The following is a 23661-nucleotide window of genomic DNA, read 5'->3' on the forward strand; positions in this document are numbered from 1 at the left end:
AATTGTGTCTTCTAAATAACAAATAAATATATGTACATAGTGAAAGAAAATATTAATTGATGATAAGCAAATAACGGTGTCTATGCGCATATAAGGGACACTACTGTAACTGAATATGTTTTATATGTTGTTCAAGTTTATATGTTCATCTGTCTGGCTTTTTTGTTTTTTTCCTTCTTGTATGTTTTGTTTATTTATTTTTTCCTTCTATTTTTATATGTAGAAACTTAATAAAGATTATTTTTTAAAAAAATCTGTCCTATAATTTTCATATATTCCAAACAAATTCCATAAAACCTAACTAATTTAATTAAAATTAGAATTCAGACAAATTAGACCAGAGCATCTGAAACCTTGAGTAAATTATCACTGTTCTACAGATAAAATGTTGCTGTATATTGGCTCTGTTTCCATGATGTAAGCAATCAACTAATATAGTAAGGTTTATAAAATGCATGATGCAACTTACACCATAGATTGCATAGTCGGTATTGATGACCAATAGAAAACTGCCATGTGTACCAAGATGATCCAATATTAGCCAATAATACATCACCAAATCCTATAAAAGTCACAGTATCTGTTGCTTGGCGAGTTAGGCAGGGTCTTTAAACATTGTTTTATGCTAGTGAATTTAGTTATGCCTCGAACCTGTTTAAATAAAGCAGATAATTTCTGCTATATTTGTGGTGATGTTACTTTTGCATCCCAAAAATGAAGGATCACAACCATGATTAAGAAACCTACAACTTGTATTTCAGTTGCAAAATAGGAGAGCAGGACAAAAACTGGGCACCACACATATTCTGTAATTAATTCATGTGGATCGATAATTGTCCTATGATTGAATGGGAAAAAGCCTTCTATGCCTTTCTCAGTGCCAATGATTTGGAGAAAACCAACACATCATCTCAGTAATTGTTATTTTTGTGTAATGCCTGCAATTGAGAAAGTTTTTACTAAGAAAAAAAGTTGTTTATGTAGTATCCAAACATTCCACCAGCAATACATCCAGTACCTCATGGAGAAGGACTAACGATTCCAAAAGCGCCTGAATCTTTCGTAGTTGAGTCCAGTGAGGAAGAACCTCAGGAAGCTTGTAGTAATGAACCAACATCCATCCATTGCTTCTCATTTTGCCTTCTGGTGCTTTGGAAAATACATCCCCCCACCTTCTTTCTAGCAACCCCTTAAAAGCTGGTTGCACACGAGTCATTTCCTCCTTTCAATGGTCTATGAAAATACATCTATAGTGTTGTGAGTGCTTCTTGTCCACCTCAAATCATGTCAGATTCTGAGGAGGATGAGCCAGGCCCTTCTGGATACCCTGGGCCAGGGGGGTTGCCAGATGAAGCAGAGAGTGAGAGTGAGGGAGAAAATGACTTTGAGTGAGGCTGAGGAACCACTAGAGGGAGCTGATGTGACAATGGGGGAGTGGTCCCAAACAGAGGATGAGGAAGACATGAGAGTGGAAAGCCAGTGGATTGATCCTTGCTATAGATGATTGCCCAGAAGGCGAGAGGAGTTACATAGTAAAAGGTATTAGCTTACAGCCTTAGCCTCTTTGAGGTGTGATGTCACTTCCGGGCAATATAAAGGCAAAGGATTCTGGGAAATGGGGTGTGGAGAATCAACACCATTCAATGGAAAAGACGTGAAGCTGGGAGGTGTGATTGAACAAGGCTTAAAAATCATGATTTCTGCTTCAAGACATTGGTTGCTATGCTGGGAAGTTTTGGTGAGCAAAATGCATATGCTTAAGTAATGAATGGACTTTATCTAAGGAATGCTGATAAGACCAAGTTTTTGGTGCTTTTCCTGGACTTAGATTACAGTAGCTCTAAAGAGAAAGGCAACTCCTGTGCCATTTTTAAAAACTGTGTTTCATTTATGTGTGCTTGTGTTCAAATAATGAGTTGGATTTTATCATAAAATAAGTGATTTCTAAGTTGGGGTTCGCTTCAAGGGCCATGCATAGAACAGAAACTACTAGCTTAGACTTAAGTCTGACTTTCTTCAGTTATCTTCTTTTGTATTTTTTTATTCTGTTGCTTTCTAAAATCCACCCTTTGCTTTCTAATTATCTGTTCATCCTGTGAAATTAATTTACTGGTTTTTTTTTCTTCTCTCTTCTTTCTTTACACACTATTTTGGGGTACACAGTTTTAGAAACCGTTTTGTTTCTATTATTACTTAAAATAAGTCACCTCTCCTTTCAACTTCTGTTTTTTCTTTTCTCATAATGAAGAAGATGTTAATCATTACACATAGTCCTCAATTTGCAACCATAATAGAGCCCAAAATGTATGTTACTAAGCAAGACATTTGCCCCATTTAATGACTTTTCTTGTCACATTTGTTGAATGACTACAGTTGTTAAATTAGTAACAGCATTGTTAAGTGAATCTGGTTTCCCCATTGACTTGGCTTGGCAAAAGGTCAAAAAGGTCAGTGCCATTGCAACTTTGAATGGCCACTAATGAATTGTTGTAAATCAAGGACTACCTGTATGTAATTCTGGCAATGGTGATGATGTTAGCTTAAAATTTGTATCTTTGTTTTAAAAGTACCAATGAAAAAAAGAAACTAAGGACAAATTGTTAATTTAGTAACAATTCAAAAGCACAATGTAGATGTTTCTTCAGATCACAGAGAAGGAGAGGAAGGTAGTGCTGTTTACTTTTTGCATTTGCATTTTTTGAATTCAAGGAGAAGGGGCATTTATAACTGGCTGTTACAGACAATTTTATTAGCAGTTTGTTTTCAAACACAGACCAATCAGATTAGGCTGGGGCAGGATTAGACTGGGAAGTATAAAAGGCAGGAAAAAGCCATTTTAATTTGCACTTCAGATCACAGAGAAGGAGAGGAAGGTAGTGCTGTTTACTTTTTGCATTTGCATTTTTTGAATTCAAGTAGAAGGGGCATTTATAACTGGCTGTTACAGACAATTTTATTAGCAGTTTGTTTTCAAACACAGACCAATCAGATTAGGCTGGGGCAGGATTAGACTGGGAAGTATAAAAGGCAGGAAAAAGCCATTTTAATTTGCACTTCAGATCACAGAGAAGGAGAGGAAGGTAGTGCTGTTTACTTTTTTGCATTTGCATTTTTTGAATTCAAGTAGAAGGGGCATTTATAACTCGCTGTTACAGACAATTTTATTAGCAGTTTGTTTTCAAACACAGACCAATCAGATTAGGCTGGGGCAGGATTAGACTGGGAAGTATAAAAGGCAGGAAAAAGCCATTTTAATTTGCACTTCAGATCACAGAGAAGGAGAGGAAGGTAGTGGCCCGCGCTCCTAACGGCGCGCGAATCATATAACTATAAACCAAAATCAGCAAAGTTTGGTAGCAATAGGGGTTGTTGATTTTCCTGCTAAGTACTTGTATTTCAATACATTGTTAAGATGACTGGCTTGGTGCAGTGTAACATTTGTTTGGCTGTTGTCTTCCGTAGTACCTTGTGGAACTTGGGGTACTGCCCTCTTTGCATAAGGACATCTAGGTTAGATGGCGAGATCTCTAGATTGCAGTCCTTAGTTTGTAGCTTGCAGTCAGAAGTGGAAAGATTGTCCCAGCCACGTGCTGTAATGCAGCCATGTGTCCAGCCTCCACTTCCACAGCGCCCCCCGAGGAGGAGGGCTGTGTGGACAACTGTCGGTTCAGGAAGATTGCGTGCAGTTAAGCAAAAACATAGCAATTTTGGTCTCTCTGTAGCCAATTCCTATAGTGTTCTTGCTGATTTAAATAGTAAGGATGTTGGAGATATTAGCAAGGTCCCTCAGGCAGAGAATGAGGGGATGTTCAAAGGGGAAGTTGTCGTAAATGTCACCAAACCATCAAGTACAGTTAGTAGAAATAAAAAGAGGACACATTTTCTTGTGGGTGATTCGACCGTTAGAGGTGTTGATTTGGGACAGAGCAAGGATGTGGTGAAGGTGCTGAGGTGTCTCCCAGGGGCCACTGCCAGCAGGGACAGGAGGCGGATTACAAACATTGTTAAGACTGTGAGTAAAGGTAATAACGTTGATGTGGTGGTGCATCTTGGCACAAATGATTTGTCCCAGAGAAATGTTAATGTAGTAAAAAGAGATTTTCAATGTCTAAGTGTGGAGCTGGGTAAAATAACTGATTCAGTGACTTTCTCAGAGGTGTTACCGGTTTGTGGCCAAGAGGATAAAACAACGTGTATCAGAGAGTTTAATGTGTGGTTAAGGCAGTGGTGTAAAGCTGAAGGTTTTGGCTATGTAAGTCATGATGTCAGTAGGTGGTCTAATAGGGAGTTGTTTAAGAGGGATGGTTTGCATCCATCATACAGAGGTACCCAGGTGCTCGGTGAGGAATTCAGAACTTTTTTGGACAGGCATTTAAAGGGGACAGAGATGTAACTGATGTGGGTGATTTCTGTCCCCGACCAATGAGGATAAAGCAGTTTTTGGAAGCTTATGAAAAGGGAGCTGCAAATAATATAGATGTAGTTGTTGATGATAAGGGGCAAACTAATAACGAAAATAATGTTCTTCGGGTAATGTGCACAAATGCTCGAAGCTTGAGCAACAAGCTCTGTGAATTAATGGCCATAATATCTAGAGATAATTTGGACCTGGTTGCCATAACTGAGACATGGTTTAAGGATTCTAATGAATGGGAAATATCCATACCAGGATATACACTGTATAGGAAGGATAGAATAGAGAGAAGGGGAGGTGGAGTAGCCATTTATATTAAAGAAAGTCTAAAAACAACACTAATTCAAAATACGTGTCAAGATCTAGAGACTCTCTGGATTTGCATGCAAAATAAAGAAGGTTCTGTCATTAGAATTGGGGTGATCTATAGGCCTCCAGGGCAATCCGAGGAATATGACAACAAGATGGTGGATGAAATTACCCAAATGGCAGTAAAGGGAGATATTGTGGTTATGGGTGATTTCAACATGCCTGATGTTGACTGGAATATCCCCAGTGCCCTTACATGCAAAAGTAAGAATATAGTAGAGGCCTTTACAGGAGCAGCTCTGGCACAGCTGGTTAAGACACCAACTAGAGGGGAGAATATTCTAGATTTAGTTTTTACGAATGGGAATTGGGTTTCAGATGTCAAGGTGGGAGAAAATTTAGGTTGCAGTGACCATCTATGTTTGTGGTTTGATGTAAAGTTTTCGGAGAGGGGCGGCATACAAATCCAAATAATAAATAATAAATAAATAAATAAAAACTCATTGTGAGCAATCCTATAATGCAGGGGTAGGGAACGTTGGCTCTTCTATGACTTGTGGACTTCAACTCCCAGAATTCCTGAGCCAATCATGCTAGCTCAGGAATTCTGGGAGTTGAAGTCCACAAGTCACAGAAGAGCCAACGTTCCCTACCCCTGCTATAATGCAACCAAAGTATTGGATTTCAGAAAAACAAATTTTAATGCAATGGGAGAATATTTAGATAATGAATTGAAGGGGAGGGATAAAATGGCAGGAGCGAGCATCCAGTGGACTGTATTAAAAAACGCCATCTTAAAAGCCACTGGACTGTATGTAAGACAAATAACTAAAGGTAAAAGGAAGAAGAAACCGCTATGGTTTAGCAATGATGTAAGGGCTATAGTCAATGAAAAAAAGGCTGCCTATAGGAGGTATAAAGAGTCTGTAAGTATAGCTGATAGGGAGGTATATAAAATGAGACAGAAGGAGGCGAAACAGATAATATATGCTGCTAAAGCCTCAAAAGAGGAAGAAATTGCCAAATCTGTAAAGAAGGGGGATAAAACCTTCTTCAGATATATTAATGATAAGAAGAAGAAAAACTGCGGCATCATGAAGCTTAGTACCGGGAATAATACATGCATTAATGGGAATAAGGAGATCGCTGACCATTTCAATAGCTACTTCTGTTCAGTTTTCTCAAAAGACACCTTACAAAATAATACTATAGAAGGATATAGCATTGCTTCCAGCTGTACGGATTCAGCTCCAGTGATCTTAGAAGCCGATGTCTTAGAAGAACTTGAACGATTAAAGATAAATAAGGCAATGGGTCCAGATGGCATCCACCCCAGAGTTCTTAAAGAACTCAGATCTGTCATTACTACCCCCCTGACTGATTTGTTTAACCAATCCTTGTTAACAGGAGAAGTTCCTGAGGATTGGAGAATGGCCAGTGTTGTGCCTATTCACAAGAAGGGCAGTAGAGAAGAAGCTGGTAACTACAGGCCAGTTAGCTTGACATCAGTTGTAGTTAAAATGATGGAGACTCTACTCAAAAAGAGGATAAATCAGCACCTAAAAAACAATAACTTATCGGACCCAAATCAGCATGGCTTTACTGAAGGCAAATCATGTCAGACTAATCTCATTGATTTCTTTGACTATGTCACAAAGGTGTTGGATGAAGGTGGTGCCGTGGATATTGCCTACCTGGACTTCAGCAAAGCCTTTGATACGGTTCCACATAAAGAGCTGATGGATAAATTAGTGAAGATTGGACTTAATCCCTGGATAGTTCAATGGATTTGCAGCTGGCTGAAGCGTAGACATCAGAGAGTTATTGTTAATTGCGAGTATTCTGAGCAGAGTCAGGTTACAAGTGGTGTGCCACAAGGGTCTGTTCTGGGTCCTATTCTTTTTAATATATTTGTGAGTGACATAGGGGAAGGTTTGGTAGGGAAGGTTTGCCTATTTGCCGATGACTCTAAAGTGTGCAATAGGGTTGATATTCCTGGAGGCGTCTGTAATATGGTAAATGATTTAGCTTTACTAGATAAATGGTCTAAGCAATGGAAACTGCAGTTTAATGTTTCCAAATGTAAAATAATGCACTTGGGGAAAAGGAATCCTCAATCTGAGTATTGTATTGGCAGTTCAGTGTTGGCAAATACTTCAAAAGAAAAGGATTTAGGGGTAGTGATTTCTGACAGTCTCAAAATGGGTGAACAGTGCAGTCAGGCGGTAGGGAAAGCAAGTAGGATGCTTGGCTGCATAGTTAGAGGTATAACAAGCAGGAAGAGGGAGATTATGATCCCGCTATATAGAATGCTGGTGAGACCACATTTGGAATACTGTGTTCAATTCTGGAGACCTCACCTACAAAAAGATATTGACAAAATTGAATGGGTCCAAAGACGGGCTACAAGAATGGTGGAAGGTCTTAAGCATAAAACGTATCAGGAAAGACTTAATGAACTCAATCTGTATAGTCTGGAGGACAGAAGGAAAAGGGGGGACATGATCGAAACATTTAAATATATTAAAGGGTTAAATAAGGTCCTGGAGGGAAGTGTTTTTAATAGGAAAGTGAACACAAGAACAAGGGGACACAATCTGAAGTTAGTTGGGGGAAAGATCAAAAGCAACATGAGAAAATATTATTTTACTGAAAGAGTAGTAGATCCTTGGAACAAACTTCCAGCAGATGTGGTAGATAAATCCACAGTAACTGAATTTAAACATGCCTGGGATAAACATATATCCATCCTAAGATAAAATACAGAAAATAGTATAAGGGCAGACTAGATGGACCATGAGGTCTTTTTCTGCCGTCAGACTTCTATGTTTCTATGTTTCTATGTGTAATATGGAATGTTATGTTTGTAATTGTGCTAAAATTTGTGCAGGCTTCCAAAATACAATTAATGAAATTTCTGACATTCTTAATCTGAGTAACAATGTTTCACCTATGTGCTTTGGATGCCATCTGCTGGTGGGAAAATAATGCTTGTTTCCCTTCATTCTTTTAAAGACTTTCTCTTCCACTTAGTCTTTCTCTTTAGCCTTGCAAAATGGATGGAAAAGATAGGAAGCTACTTTTTAATATGCATTGTTTTACAAAAAACAGAAAGGATATGCTGGCCCATATCCTTTTTTTGAACGATTTTTTTTTAGATCTGAAATAGGAAAAGTAGCATGCTGCCACAAACAAGAATAATTACTGTTTTGCTGCCCTGGGAAGATGTTTTACTTTTCACTAATTTCACTAGAATATTAAAACATTTCAGACTTTTGGCCAAAAGAATAATATATTTCTTCCATCATTTTCATAGTATAATATGTATCTTTCTGGTCAGTTCTCTAAATGGTCTCTAAAAATGTAAATTGAAAAAATAGCTGTTCTAATATGTACAACATTGTCAGAGGTGAAATGTAGTTCTATTAAATTTTGTTTTGTTTTGATTCTGTTTGAAGAGGATTTCATTTCTGTAGTCTCCATTTGATGCAACTGTCCAGACTCCCAAAAAGGAGTCTGGACAGATTAATATGATAACATTTCTCACATCATGGCTTGGGACTGGATTATTTGAAGGAATGTCTTTTTCCGAGAGTTTCTACCTGTCCAATTGGACATACTACAGCAGGGGTGTTAAAGTCAAGGCCCTGGGGGCTGTATCAAGTCTGCAGCATGCTTAAATTTGGCCCACAGGGCTGCGCTGGAAGCAGTGAAGTATCAGACCATGGTGCCTCTACCAACAAAAACGGAGCTCAGGTGGGCCGCATGCTCACTTTTTGCTGGCAGCGAGCTGCAGGAGGCTATCCTAGCTGAAAACAGAGCTCATGAGGCCACATGTGCCCCACTCAAACTCCGTTTTTGCTGGCAAAAGGTTGCAAGAGGCTGTCCCAGCCAAAAACGGAGCTTGGGAGCCCCCAAAGGAACTCCGACGCAAGTGATATCAAGCTGACCATGCCCGCTCTGCTCATACTTACCCTAGCCCCCTGAGGTCAAACACAACCTGAATGCAGCCCTCAATGAAACCAAGTTTGATACGCCTTTACCACAGATTCCATTAGCCATAGAATGCCAACTGGCGGAACTAGGAGATTAGAATCATCCCAACCCTGTTAGCATTTCACAAAGCTCTAAAAACTTGGCTATGTATCCTGGTCTGAGGCTCGCAATGTGTGAAGGGCCGTATTACTTGACTTTGCTATTAGGTGATCAAGATTGCTGTTTATTTTTATATTTATTTATTTTGTGGATAGAATAAGAATAGAATTGAATAGAATAGAACAGAATTCTTTATTGTCCAAGTGTGATTTAAACACTCATGCAGAGTTGTCAAAAAAGAAGATGATGATGAAATTGTTCCTATGTCATTGTTGTATTTTATTTTGGAACATAAAATGTGAGACATTGAAATACAGACTTGCAGCAGAGACTCATATATTTATAATTAATTTCACTCCCCTATTTTTTTCCTAAAGAATTCTTATTGGTAACAGGATCAAAACAAGCATAGAGATGTTGATATAATTTGGTTTATGGTATAATAAATGATTGGCTCCTTAGCCATTATTTTCTTCATTGATACAGGAGTGACAAATCTATCAGCTATATGATTGGTTCTTACAATTCATTTAAATTGTTCAATTAAAAATTAATGTGCCCTGTTTGCCCAAGTCAAGTTTCATTAATTTTGTTTGCAGAGTATAAATACCTTGTGTGAAACAACCTATTTCTGTAATTGAAAGTTTGAGTATGTTGCATATTATACATTTGTCCATCTGTGAATAATCAAGACTCTCCATTTTTATATGGTCTGTAATTAGCATCTAAGTTGTTTTATTTTTAAAATACAGCTTTAAAATGCTCAGTCTGGTAAGCTCTTCCAGGAAGGTTTTGTTTCCCAATTCTGTGCCTCTCTTGCACTGATAAGGTATACCAATCCAACTTTTCTTAAATTTCTTGCAGTGTTTTTTTCATCCACCAGATGTGCGCAGTTGAGTAGTTTTGGCCCAGTTTCAAGTTGGTGATGTCAGAGCCACTGGATTGGAAGATGAGATCTCCTGACATTGTGTCATCAGGGTGGTGGCCATTTCCTCCCCTCCCTCCTCCTCCTCCTGCTCCCTCCCTTTTCGCTGGCCTCATTTCTCAGGAACAAAGAAAACATCTTTTCCTCAGATAAAAGATTTTGCTTGGCTGCCAGAGCATCTTGCTATTTCCATCTGTTTCTTTCTTTTTATAGTAAATCTCCCATACCAAGATGCTTTAACAGCATCCAGACTGTATTTTAGGGAGTTAAGTGTAATCAAAGGAATTTATCAGCTTTATCTATGGAATGGAGTGATTGTGGTGGAGAGTAAGAGGAAGATCTAGTCAGAACTTAAAATTCTTATGCAGATTTTCCTTCTGGTACCTGAACTGTTGTAAATCGTTTCACTTTTCCACATTCTATTATGGAATATATAGTTAATTGCAATATGTGCTAGGCTTTTTATTCTGATACTATCATACTTCACTTTGAATTTTCTATTCAAAGGGAAGTTTGCTTTTTAGCCTTCCATAAAGTTGTATTTTACTTAAACCCCACATGTCTATTTAGGTTTATGACATTATTAAGTTCACACTGCAAAATGAAATATGTAATTTTGCAATTTTCCTGGGTAACTCATGCAGGCTAAGTTGGGAAAATAAATTTAAATTTATTTCTGAAAATCCTAAATCTTCATTAAAGCCATTTAATGTGGTCATGTAGCTCTTAAAAGTCTTAAGTGTTTTCATCTTGACCTACAGTTCTTAGCAAGTTTCAATTAGCTCAAATCACTTTCCAAATTTGCTCTTGAAATATACCTATATCAGAACGCCAAATTTGGGAACTTGAAATAATTATTTTCCTTTTCAAACTCAAATTCATGATACATAAATACTGCATTTATATAGCATATAATAATGTCTCTATAATATTAAAGTGTAGTTTTTAATCTGGCAGAGTATTGTCTAAACATAGAACTTTATGGATTATAATTGCAGAATAATTTGTGGCTCAAAAATAGAATAGATATAAATCTGAGAGAAACACTGTGATTTTACAGATTTTACATTTGCTATCAGGCCTTCTTATTTCCATTGCAATGTATGCTCAATCCTAAAGCATGCCAATGCCAAATCAGCTTCTTTTTAAGCACCAGATGGTGCTCTTGCCTTATTTTACTACTTCCTATCTTCATTTGCCGCATTCAGCCATTTTAGGGAGAATGTTTTTCTTCCCTTTAGACTCCATTTTGTATTGATGGCGCAGAAAAAAAATAAAATTGAACAAGGGAGGAGTCTGCAGGAAGAATGAGCCATGCTGAGTCAAAGGCTGCTATTATTTGAATGCTCTGCTTCCTGCTTTTTTCATGCTCACTCAGCAAACACAGGCCAGCAACGAAGCTTTATTTCATGAAAAGTAGTGTTTGTGATCAATAGCAGTTAAAAATTACATTTACCCACTCTGAGCCACTTTTTCTATCTATTCAAGTCTATCCAGATAAACAAAGCAAATTGCTGGTTTCTTTTCATTCATACCTTTCAGTTATTTTTCTGGAAAATGATTACATTTCAGACTACATCTGTTGCTATATTTAGCTAATCAGGAAAGGCATGAATCATAGTGGTGGATAGTATAAGGAAACAACAAATAGAAAGTAGTAATTATCAGAAACAGATTATTGATAATTTTTAAAAAATAAAATATGCTTTCCCATGAATATGATAACATATTAATATATTGTTTTATTTAATTATGATATGCAGCATCCCCTCTCCATGGATACTGATTTATATTTCAGATTTTGCAGAGGATATAGGGGCTCTTAATCTCTTATTGATGGGAAAACTGAATCAACACTGAGTCAAAATTGCTTACTGTAATATTTGAGAATGATCAGTTTATAGAAATAGCCAAAACCCTAAAGCACCCTGAAACTATTGTTTCTTCATTATTGAGTTTAACTTCAGGAAGTTACTGTGACACTGACCTCAGACATTATTTTCAGAAGAGCTGAATCTGTTTTCTCAGATCTATTTCGGTCTCTCTAAATTCAGGTTGTGAATGCTTGAATTCCTGGTTATACAAATTGGTCAATTCTTTTTCATGTTAGTATAATATAGAGTACATGCTCACATCTAACTGCTAATATAAGATTTGTTACCCTTAAAGCAATTCTTTTTCTATCATTCCTCTTTTTCCTTCCTTTCCCCAAACTGCTGTGATAATATATCTAACAGGATTATATTCCATAGACTTGATGTGGTAGATTGTGATTCATAAATGTTTATTCAGAGTGTGACAAGGCAATTTCTAATAATTATGATCACCACTGTGTCATTTTAATAAGTTGGTGATTCTGTGGCCTATCTATATTTCTCAGGGCTGATCCGAACTGAGATAATAGATACCAATATGTTTTATAATATATTTTCTGTACATAGAAAATTATACTATTCGCAAGTTATCTCCATGAAGGGAATATTTTTGTCAATAGAGGCATTTCATTTTATATATTCCAGGCTTTGTACCACTATTGCAGGTCATCTTGGTAATTATGGTGATTTTAATGCCCCAAGTTGATATATCTTCTATTTGTACCTTAGGGCAATATTCTATTTTTCTAATTATGCTGTGCCTCTTTTTTTCTATAAGGCTTATATGCTATCTAAATCTCTTATCTAAATCTTATCCATATTATTTTAAGGTTTTTTTTATTTTTAGTCTACATCAATATCAATACATGAACAGTGCAGCATCTGAGTATCATTCATTTTGGGACAAATGGCAATAATAATATTAATAGTTTCTGAAACTTCCGTTTTAGAAGTTGAGTGGAGCTACATTCTGAGTACAGTGGTACCTCTACTTAAGAGCGCCTCTACTTAAGAACTTTTCTAGATAAGAACCGGTGTTCAAGATTTTTTTGCCTCTTCTTAAGAACCATTTTCTACTTAAGAAACCAAGCCTAGAAAAATTCCCCCCAAAATTTGAGAGCGGCACAAAGCCCCGGCCAGTTTCCAGCCATTCCCACTTTAATCCCAGCCATCTCGGGCTTTTCTGGGCTGCCAGAGGAGCCTTTCGGTGTATGGGAGGTGCGTGCTCCTCCTCACCGTCTCAGAGTCCCTCTTTTTATTTTAAGCCTTAAAATTTTGGATTTTTTTTATTCCCCTCACCTTACCTTCTTCCTTCAACAGCGACTGTCCTCCTCTTCTTCCTCCTCCTCCAACCCAAATTCCGAGCTTTTATTTCTTTCCTAATGGGTTTGAACGCATGATTCGCTTTTGGGAAAAATTGCTTCTACTTACAAACTTTTCTACTTAAGAACCTGGTCACAGAACAAATTAAGTTTGTAAGTAGAGGTACCACTGTATAAGACACATTCAATTTTTTACCCTCTTTTTTGGGGGGGAGGAGGTGTGTCTTGTACGAAGTGTATGGGAAATATGTTTGCTAATATTGCCCCTATTTCTTATTTCTTCCTCTATTCTGGCTTCTAGTCAGGCTACATTACCAATCCCAGTGTTAATACACTTGTTTATTTTAAGATATAGCCTAGTATTATTTCATTATTCAATTTCAATGCATCATTCAATGCATAGTCCTTTATGTATTAGCACATAAATGGATCAGTTACTGCTTTGAAATAATAAATGGGGGAATAACTCTGTAGTTTTATTTTGTGATGAGAAGTTTGAAAGATACCTCTTGATATTGCACACACCTATTATAACAAGCATACGTTATCTTTTTATCCCTCTTAAAATCGTTTCAGTGATGCTCTGAATTTCTTTGAGAGATTGGTAACTGTTCTAGGCACAGGCCTCCGGAGTGAACCCCAACTCAGAAAATCATTTATTATATGATAAACTCCCACTCTTCATTCAAACTCAAGTATACATGATGAACAATGTTATCTCTAAGGCGCGTGCCTGCGCGCCCAAAAACTACCCCCCACGCACCCTTTTCCAAAGCGGGCGTTGATGTTGGGGGCAGAGAGTGATGAAGGTTTTTTATTTTGTATGTCGGGCGTGTGTGTGCGCACGCTCCCCATCCCCCTGCCAGCCCACCGGAGGGGGGGGGCGGCAGGGAGGCCACAACTGAGAGGCTCGGCACCGGCCCATCCGCAGTGGGTGGGGGCGGCCACGGCTCCCTTTCCTTCTCCCACCGCCTATGTCTACCGCCGCCGGCCGTCGCCAGCAGTAGACATAGGCGGTGGGAGAAGGAAAGGGAGTGGTGGCCACCTCCGCTCTCCCAGGCACCTCCGGCCTCCTCGCACTCCATGCCTCTTGTCGCTGCCCCCCCCCGCCCAATCTGCCCCTCTCTCTGGCTTTTTCCTCCGCCTCCAGCCTTGGGGCGTGGCTCTTATTATTATTTTTATTATTTATTAGATTTGTATGCCGCCCCTCTCCGTAGACTCGGGGCGGCTCACAACACAATAAAACAGTTCATAACAAATCTAATAATTTACAATTTAAAATATTTTTTAAAAAACCATTATTAAGCAGACATACATACAAACATACCATACATAAATTGTATAGGCCTGGGGGAAATATCTCAATTCCCCCATGCCTGACGATAAAGGTGGGTTTTGAGGAGTTTACGAAAGGCAAGGAGGGTAGGGGCAGTTCTAGTATCTGGGGGAAGCTGGTTCCAGAAAGTTGGGGCAGCCACAGAGAAGTCTCTTCCCCTGGGGCCCGCCAACCGACATTGTTTAGTTGACGGGACCCAGAGAAGGCCAACTCTCTGGGACCTAATCGGTCGCTGGGATTCGTGCAGCAGAAGGCGGTCTCGGAGATAGTCTGGTCCGATGCCATGAAGGGCTTTAGAGGTCATAACCAACACTTTGAATTGTGACCGGAAGTTGATCGGCAACCAATGCAGACTGCGGAGTGTTGGTGTAACATGGGCATATTTGGGAAAGCCCATGATTGCTCTCGCAGATGCATTCTGTACGATCTGAAGTTTCCGAACACTTTTCAGAGGTAGCCTCATTTAGAGAGTGTTACAGTAGTCGAACCTCGAGGTGATGAGGGCATGAGTGACTGTGAGCAGTGACTCCTGGTCCAAATAGGGCCGCAACTGGTGTACCAGGCGAACCTGGGCAAACACCCCCCTCGCCACAGCTGAAAGATGGTTCTCTAATGTGAGCTGTGGATCGAGGAGGACGCCCAAGTTGCGAACCCTCTCTGAGGGGGTCAATAATTCCCCCCCCCCGGGTGATGGACGGACAGATGGAATTGTCCTTGGGAGGCAAAACCCACAGCCACTCCGTCTTATCAGGGTTGAGTTTGAGTCTGTTGACACCCATCCAGGCCCCAACAGCCTCCAGACACCGGCACATCACTTCCACTGCTTCGTTGATTGGACATGGGGTGGAGATGTAAAGCTGAGTATCATCAGCGTACTGATGATACTTCACCCCATGCCCTTGCATGATCTCACCCAGTGGTTTCATGTAGATATTGAATAGCAGGGGGGAGAGGACTGACCCCTGAGGCACCCCACAAGGGAGAGACCTCGGGGCCGACCTCTGACCCCCCACTAACACCGACTGCGACCAACCGGAGAGGTAGGAGGAGAGCCACTGAAGAACAGTGCCTCCCACTCCCAACCTCTCCAGCCGGCGCAGAAGGATACCATGGTCGATGGTATTGAAAGCCGCTGAGAGGTCAAGAAGCACCAGAACAGAGCATAAACCCCTGTCCCGGGCCCGCCAGAGATCATCCATTAACGCAACCAAAGCAGTTTCCGTGCTGTAACCGGGCCTGAAACCCGACTGCTGGGGACCTAGATAATCGGCTTCTTCCAAGGACCGCTGGAGCGCCACCACCTTCTCAATAACCTTCCCCATAAAGGGAAGGTTGGAGACTGGACGATAGTTATTAAGTACGGCTGGGTCCAGGGAAGGCTTCTTGAGGAGGGGGCGCACAAGCGCCTCCTTATAGTGTGTTGGAAAGGACCCCCTCCCCAAGGAAGCGTTGACAATCTCCTGGACCCAGCTCCGTGTCACCTCCCCTCTGGCCGAAACCAGCCAGGAGGAACACGGATCCAGTAAGCAGGTGGCGGAACTCACAGCTCCAATGGCCTTGTCTACTTCATCAGGTGTCACCAGATCAAACTCTTCCCAGACAGGTGGACAAGTACAGGCCCCAGTCACCTCGACTGACTCATTGTCAGTCGACTCTGTTATACAATTAGAGTTGAGGTCCGCCCGGATCCGAGCGATTTTATCAGCGAAAAACGTGTTAAAATCCTCGGCACTATTCTGTAAGGGCTCCCCAACTCCCCGCTGGTTAAGAAGGGAGCGGGTCACCCTAAACAGCGGCCAGGCGGGATTCCGCTGATGCAATCAAGGCGGCATGATATGTGCACCTTGCCGTCTTGAGCGCCACTTTGTAAATCTTAATAAAAGCTCTTACAAGTGTTTCATCGGATTCAGACTTACTCTTCCTCCATCGCTTCTCTAGACATCTCTTCTGGCGTTTCAACTCCCGAAGCTCCTCATTGAACCGTGGAGCCCTACGGGGTCTAGCGCCACAGAGAGGTCGCAATGGCGCAATCCGGTCAAGAGCCTCTGCTGCAGCCTTGTTTCAGGCCTCCGCAAGAGACTCCACCGAACTGTGGACGAGTGCATCTGGAATAACCCCAAGCACCTTCTGAAAGCCCTCTGGGTCCATCAGGCATCTGGGGCGGAACAACTTAATCGGTTCCGCCTCCCTGCGGGGAAGGATTGGAGCCAGGAAGTCAAGCCGTAGTAGAAAATGGTCTGAACATGACAGAGGCAACACTTCTAAGCCCCTTAGTCTCAGACCATTACTCAATTGCTCAGAGAGGAATACCATGTTGGGTGCGTGTCCTCCCTTGTGAGTCAGACCCTGTACTACTTGAGTCAGGTCCATGGCTGTCATGGTGGCCATGAACTCCTGTGCCAGTCCAGAGGCTTCGCCGAGTGACGGCATGTTGAAGTCCCCCAAGACAATAAGTCCGGGGAGCTCCACCGCCAACCTGGCTTCCTCGAGTAGCACAGGCAGGGCTTTTGACACGCAGCTGAGAGGCAGGGACGTGAGAAACAAGCCCACCTGAACCCCTAAGTCCAACTTCACCAAGAGAGACTCGCAACCCGCAATCTCTGGAGCAATGAGTCCACGTAGGCCAGTGATGGGCAACCTTTTGAGCTTGGTGTGTCAAAATTCGTCAAAAAACCGAGCATAACTCGGGTGGTGTGTCACCTTGAGAAAAAAAACATAATTTTGTGCTAAAAGTGTCTGGTAACCGATTCCAGGCACTCCAAATTTCCTGTTCATAGTGGCACTCCTCTTGATTCTCCAAGCAGCACCTTTCTAGATTCTCAAGCTTTGACCTCAAGTCAACAAACAAGCTTTGCGGAATAGTCCCCGGACTCTTTTTTTAAAAAAAAAAAACTCCTGCAGGAGAGGGAGGGGCGCCCTTGCCCCAAAGACTCACTGAAACGGCAAATTCTCACGTGAATTGCAGGTTATTTCCAGAAGCCTGGGACAGATATCCTTGCAAAGGTTTGACAGAAAAAGCAAGCAAAGAGCAAACTTCAAAAGAAGGGAAAAGACGGGAGGGAAGGAGGAGGCGAAAGGAGGAAGGGAGGGAGCAGAGGGGAGAAGGAAGGAAGGAGAGAGAGAGAGAGAAAGAATGGTAAGAAGGAAGACGGAAAGACTGATAGAAAGAAAGAAAGAAAGAAAGAAAGAAAGAAAGAAAGAAAGATCCCGTGGGCTTTGAAAAGGGGGGATGCGTCGATGGGCAGCCCAGCCTCTCTCTTTCTGGGGAGAAACGGGAATAGCCCAAGGAGCAAGGCCCTCTCCAGCCCGCGCCCAGCTGAAGCTGCGGGAAGAAAGCAAAGGCCGCTCCGCCAGTTGCCTCCGTTGCCCGATTCCTGGCATAGAAAATCGAACGGAGGGAAGGGGAGCTTCATCCGGAAGAGCGAATGGAAGAGCTATGGGAACGTGTCCCTCCCCGTGCGCGCGGGCGCCCCAAATCCCTCCATCGTTCCTCCCATTGTTTGAAATCTCTGAACCGCAGTTGGCTCGAAGATTTGAAATCCGGTCGAGGTCGACCTGGATCTCGAGAAGTCCCGCATTTTGTGCAGCATCTGACGGCCCTCTTTCACCCTGCCCCCAAACATTGGGAAGCTGCGCGTTCCCCATAATGTCTGATGGTGGAGACTTAACGATCCCCGAGAGACAGTAAGACAAAAAGCGGCAACTTTGTGCTTAGAAGACCCAATTTCTGCGCAAGTGAGGAATGGGATCGTAATGCCATCTGCTGTACAAACCGCGGTATTGGAAAGAATCGGTTCACCCAATGAAAGGGAACGCGAAGCAACGATATTTCTTCATCTGGAAAAATGGACACCTGACTTCCTTAGCGGCCGCGTGTCACTGAAAATGGCTACGCGTGTCAGTGCTGACACGCGTGTCATAGGTTCGCCATCACTGACGTAGGCAAAGGCTCTCCCTGGCTATAATAGCCACTCCTCCCCCCCTTCCCTGGGGTCGAGGTTGATGCCATATCTGAAACCCGGCTGGGAAAATTTCAGAGAGAGGAACTCCTCCCTCTGGGCCCAGCCAGGTTTCAGTAATACATGCCAGGTCGGCCTCCTCATCCAGGATCAAATCCCGGATGAGGAGAGCTTTATTTACCACCGACCTGGCATTGAGCAGCAGCAACCTGAGCCCAGGGCCAGAATTACACTCATCACCAGTGCCCAAGGTTGAGCTCACAGAGCCAGAACAAGGGATCGTTATTAAGCAACAATCTCTCGTTCCCCTGGAACGGCTACCTCCATGGCTCCCGCCATATCTGCCTCTCCCCAGCAACACTGGAATATTCCGACCCTCTGTCACCCCAGAGATCGGTGCCCTCTCCCCTCCTGCCTCTCCAGCGTCAGGTGGGCCAAATCTATCATTCATACTATTTCCATTCATCTCATCCATACCATAGCCCCACCCACCCCAACCATCCCACTCATACCAACCATTCATCCCATACACATTATTACATCCACCCCAGTTATCCATTAGTTAAAAGCCCCCCAATAATATTAAAAGTAGATTAAATTAGTAGTAATTAAAACACTAATAAAATATATCACAATATATAAAATAGAAAATAGAAAAAATTCATAATAAGTTAATATTCATAATATAAAATCAGATCTTGGTCATTATTAATCATCAGTCAATCAATCAATCCAGGTATGATGTCCTCTATAGGTCTTCCATAAGATCTTAAAGTCTTAATGTCTGCTTTCTCCTACAATCTTTCCACTAGGGGCGCAGTTCTTCTATGATCGTACATAGTAATTAGGAAGATGCGGGGGGAAGAGACGACAAACGATGACAAACATTGGCAAAGTTGACATTGGCAATACTCCCAGTCCAATTGACCATAATGTTCCCGAGCAACCGACTCCATCATTCTAACCCCCCAATCACTCTGGTCGTCGTTATTCCGATATCTACCAACTCCATGGGTATTCATGCTGGCTGTCTATCTCCTCAATCCCTCAATCTGTCTTTAACCTCCCCTCGGCACCAGCAGCTCTCACCCACTGGTGCCATGCGGGGGGGGGGCTGGGTTGTTGCCCCTGGATGTTCCTCGCTCGCCACATCTCCGTAGATGTCCGCATCTATCCGCAGCTATCCTCCGCCACTGGCAACAGGTTGCTCCCATCTCAGCCTCAGTGCTCCTCTCCGTCGCCTCCATCGCCCCCCGGCCTCCACCACCTCGGCACCGGTCACTCTCACTCACTGGGGCCGAGCCAGGAGGCTCGGTTCGGCAGTGGCTCGACGCTTTCTCAACTCCTTTCCTCCCCTTCGATGTTTTGTATTTTGTGTCTGACACCGCCACCATCTTCCGTGTCCCAGCTGATCGCCTCTCGGTGCCGTAATCTCTCTCGGCGCCCCTACAACAGGGCGGAAGCATTTCATTTCCAGCCCTCAAGGTGGGGGGGGGACACAGCAGTAGATGGACTTCGGGCCATTTCCAACCTAGACAAATTCATTTCTGATGATTTTTCACCGTTGTTTCAGAGGAGCGGCGGACCCACCATCTCCTCACCGCTCGCACTGGAACCAGAAGGCAGCTGTGGCTTCTCCTCCTCATCCGCGCTTCCAGCTAGGGGGCTGTGAGAGGGTTTTCTCTGGCGCTTTGAGAATGCCCGCTCCGCCCCTCTCGCAGCCCCTTTACTGGGAGTGCTTTCGTCCCGGGCTGTAAGCAAGGGGGTTGCAGGAGAGGTGAGGCAGGCATTCCCAAAGCGCTTAGAAAAAGCGCTCTCGCAGCCCCCTCGCTGACAGAGAGAGAGAGCAACAGACAGAGTGAGATAGAAAGAGAGAGGGAGAGAGAAAGTAAGTGAAAAAAAAAGAGAGAAAGAGGGGGGAGAGGAAAGAGAGAGAGATAGCAAGAGAGAGAGAACGAGAGGGAGAAAGAAAGCAAGAGAGTAGAAAGAAAACGAGAGAGAAAGTGAGAGAGAAAGCAAGCAAGAGAGAGAGAAAACAAAAGAGAGAGAAAGCGAGAGCGAGAAAGCAAGCAAGAGAGAGAAAACAAGAGAGAGAAAGAGTGAGAAAGAAAACAAGAGAAAGAGAGAGAAAGCAAGAGAGAGAGAGAAAGAAAACAAGAGAGAATGAGTGAGAATGAGAGAAAAAGAGAGAAAGAAAACAAGAGAGAACAAGAGAGAGAGAGAGCAACAGACAGAGCGAGATAGAAAGAGAGTGAGAGAAAGTGAGAAAAAGAGAGAGAGAGCAAGAGGGGGGAGAGAGAGGAAGAAAGCAAGAGAGAGAGAGAGAGTGAGAGAGAGACAGATTTTAAAGCATGTATTTATTAATAGTTGTGTTTTTGGTTTTGCTGGTTGTTTTAGTTTTAATAATAATAGATTTTGGTTTTGTTTTATTATTAATTTCTTTTAATAAAAAAGAAGGAATTTTTTTCCTATTTATTTATTTATTTATTGACAAAATTGAATGGGTCCAAAGACGGGCTACATTTATCTATCTATCTATCTATCTATCTATCTATCTATCTATCTATCTATCTATCTATCTATCTATCTATCTATCTATCTATCTATGCTTCTATGCCACCCAGTCCAAAGGGACTGCTGCTCAGACACTATACTTTTCCGCCCACACTGGAAAAAAATTAGAGGGAACATTGATGATGAAACACAAAGTTTAAAACAGCACAGAAGCAGTTATTTTTCTCTTTAGAGCTAGCTGTAATCTATGTCCGGGAAGAGTGCCAGAAAACTCAGTCTTATCTACATTCCTGAGATAAAGCCCATTCATTTACTTAAACATATGTGTTTGCTCACCCAAAGCTTTCCCTACCACAGCATCCAACAAAGATTGTCTTTTTGAAGCAGAAATCATGGTTTAAAGCTTTGTTCAAGCACATCCTCAGTTTCGCATCCCTTCCATAGATTCTCCACGCCCCATTTCCCACAAGCATTTTCCTTTATACTGCCTGGAAGTGACATCACACCTCAAAGAGGCTGAGGCTGTAAGCTCATGCCTTTTACTCTGTAACTCCTCTCGCCTTCGGAGCATTCTTCTATAATTCAATTAATTAATTCAATTAATTTAATTCAATTGCTTTTCACTCTCATGTCTTCCTCACTGACTGGGGCCACTCCCCCACTGTCACATGAACCCCTCTAGTGATTCCTCAGGCTCACTTAAGTCACTTTCTGCCCCACTCTCGCTCTCTGCTTCATCTGGCACTCCCTCCCCCGCTCCAGCCCAGGTTATTCATTGGGGCCTGGTTCACCCTCCTCATATGACATAACCTGAGGAAGGCAAGGAACATTAACAACAGTAACTATGGACAGTTCTGTTGAAATTATCTGGGTCACTATGATCTTTAATTCTTCACAGCAAAAAAGCAACCTGAGAGTGGAGAAGAAAAGAACCAAGCTAAGAAGAAAGTCAAGGAGCTGAGAGTGCTAGATTCAAAAAATGCTCAGAACCTTTGTGAGTATGATTTAATATGATTAAGGAGAAAACTTAGTAGAATGGCTTGCTCCATTAACTGGAGGTTTTTAAGAAGAGACTGGATAGCCAGTTTTCAGGATTGGTATACATTCTCCTGCTCAAATGGGTTGGATTAGAAGACCTCCAAGCTCACATCCACTGTAATTCTGGTGGTAAAGTTTGCCTATGTTACATGTGAAAACTTTCAGAAATATTTGAATGTTTATTTGAAATAAGGAAGGAAAAGTCAGGAAAGATACATTTCTCCACTGCATCTGGAAGGAGAGTCCAACATGGGTATTTCACCAATCCTATTGGTAGAGACTGAGTTAAAATTTACATATCAATTGAGCACCGACCCCTCTGCTCTCCCCATGAGCCAGTTTTAAAAACTCAGTCCAAGAGTAGAGACATACTGAGTTTGTTCTTAAGAATTAAAAATTAGAAAAAATTAAATAAAATGTATATTACCTGTTTAATCCTGTTTCTTTGTCTTTCAGATCAGAAGAAAGAAGTGGAACAGACGGAACGGGGTCTCTGCCCTCCGCGGGCACCACCCCCAACGATCCTCCTCATGGGTCTTGCCTTCCCCCCGTGGGAACACCCCGTAGAGGAGCACCCAGCCTGGGGTCCCTGGCCTCTGAGGCCACACCAGGGCTGCGAGCCGAAGGTGGGGGGGTCCGCCTCCCCCACTGGGAGGCTCGAAGGCGTCTCACAGGGAGCCGAAAACAGAGCGCCTCACAGCTGATTGAGGGATCAGCGCGGTGGCCGCTACAGAAGCCGGCGCAGAAGCCGCAGCCGCCAGAACCGCCGCAACCGCCGCAGCCGGCGTTGAGTCAGCCCGCATGGGGCCAGGACGGGGCGAAGAAGCCTCCAGGAATGGAGAGACCCAGGCGACTGCCCTGAGAGCCGCGGAGGCACGGGCGCCGCCATGTTGGGTGTGGCTGGAGCGGCGATGCGTCATTGGGCGCGAAGACGGCTTCCCGGGCGGCAAAGGAGCACGAACTGGCTGGTTTGCCCTAGTGCGCAGGCGCAGGTCCGGGGAGGACAAAGACGCCATTTTTCTGGGTGACCCTGACGAGGCAAGCGAGACTCTAAGCTACCGGAGGTCAGAACCCTGCAGCCCTTGGCTTAAGTGACTCAGCTGTCGTGAGTAGCATGGAGGAACGTCAGGGGAAGGATACCCCAGGCTCCCCTGCGCCTGCAAAAGACAAGGCAAAAGGGAAAAACAAGGAGAAGGCCAAAACCTCCCACTCTTCTACCTCCCCCTCCTCCATTAAAGAGGCTGAGAAGCGCACTAAAGCGCTTGGAAAAAAGCTGGAAGCAGCCCTACAGACATCTCCAGCAGGGCTACCTCTAACCCAGAGACAACCCTCAGACCCCATGACCCCCCCCCATCTACCTTTGGGCCTATTGGGGTTACTGCTGAAGGGGACTGGTCACTAGACCGACAGTTTCTGCTCCTGCCTCAAGTCATGCCCTCACCTAACACATCCTGGACTAGACCAGGGTCAGCGGGGCAAGCAGGGAGAAGTTCCCAGGGACCATCTGCCACCTTTACCCCCACAGCGGCTGGCTTGAGATCACAGCCCGGTGCGTGGCAAAATTTGCCCCCAGACCTGCAGGACATTATAGCCAATGCATATTCGCAGGGCATGGCAACGGGGTCTCAGCAGTATGGCAGACAACAGCAGGTGAGAGGATCATGGTCGGCACCGCCCCCCTCGGGCTTGGGGTCCTTGACAGAGGAACCGGCTTAATTTGGAGACAGTGACCGGGAATATGATCTCTCAGAGGATGAGACAACACCGGAGCAGACACACACTGTTGGACTGTTTAAGCCGGCACTCTTTAGAACGTTATTGTACAAGGCCAAACAGGTGATGAATCTACCTGGCTCATCAAAGGCAACAGAGGCC

At 43.0% G+C, this 23661-nt stretch overlaps 1 protein-coding gene across 3 annotated transcripts in view; it reads left to right on the plus strand.

Annotated features, from left to right (window-relative positions):
• The window catches only part of DIAPH1 (diaphanous related formin 1), a 241251-nt gene that overhangs the window by 129074 nt on the left and 88516 nt on the right, over positions 1-23661 (plus strand). For all 3 annotated transcript variants that reach the window (XM_070746897.1, XM_070746898.1, XM_070746899.1), the window contains one exon: positions 21647-21742. In XM_070746897.1, coding sequence (XP_070602998.1) covers positions 21647-21742 — 96 coding nt within the window. The remainder of the gene's footprint in view (positions 1-21646; positions 21743-23661) is intronic.

Source organism: Erythrolamprus reginae, chromosome 3, assembly GCF_031021105.1.
Source record: "Erythrolamprus reginae isolate rEryReg1 chromosome 3, rEryReg1.hap1, whole genome shotgun sequence".
NCBI classification, from domain to species: domain Eukaryota; kingdom Metazoa; phylum Chordata; class Lepidosauria; order Squamata; family Dipsadidae; genus Erythrolamprus; species Erythrolamprus reginae.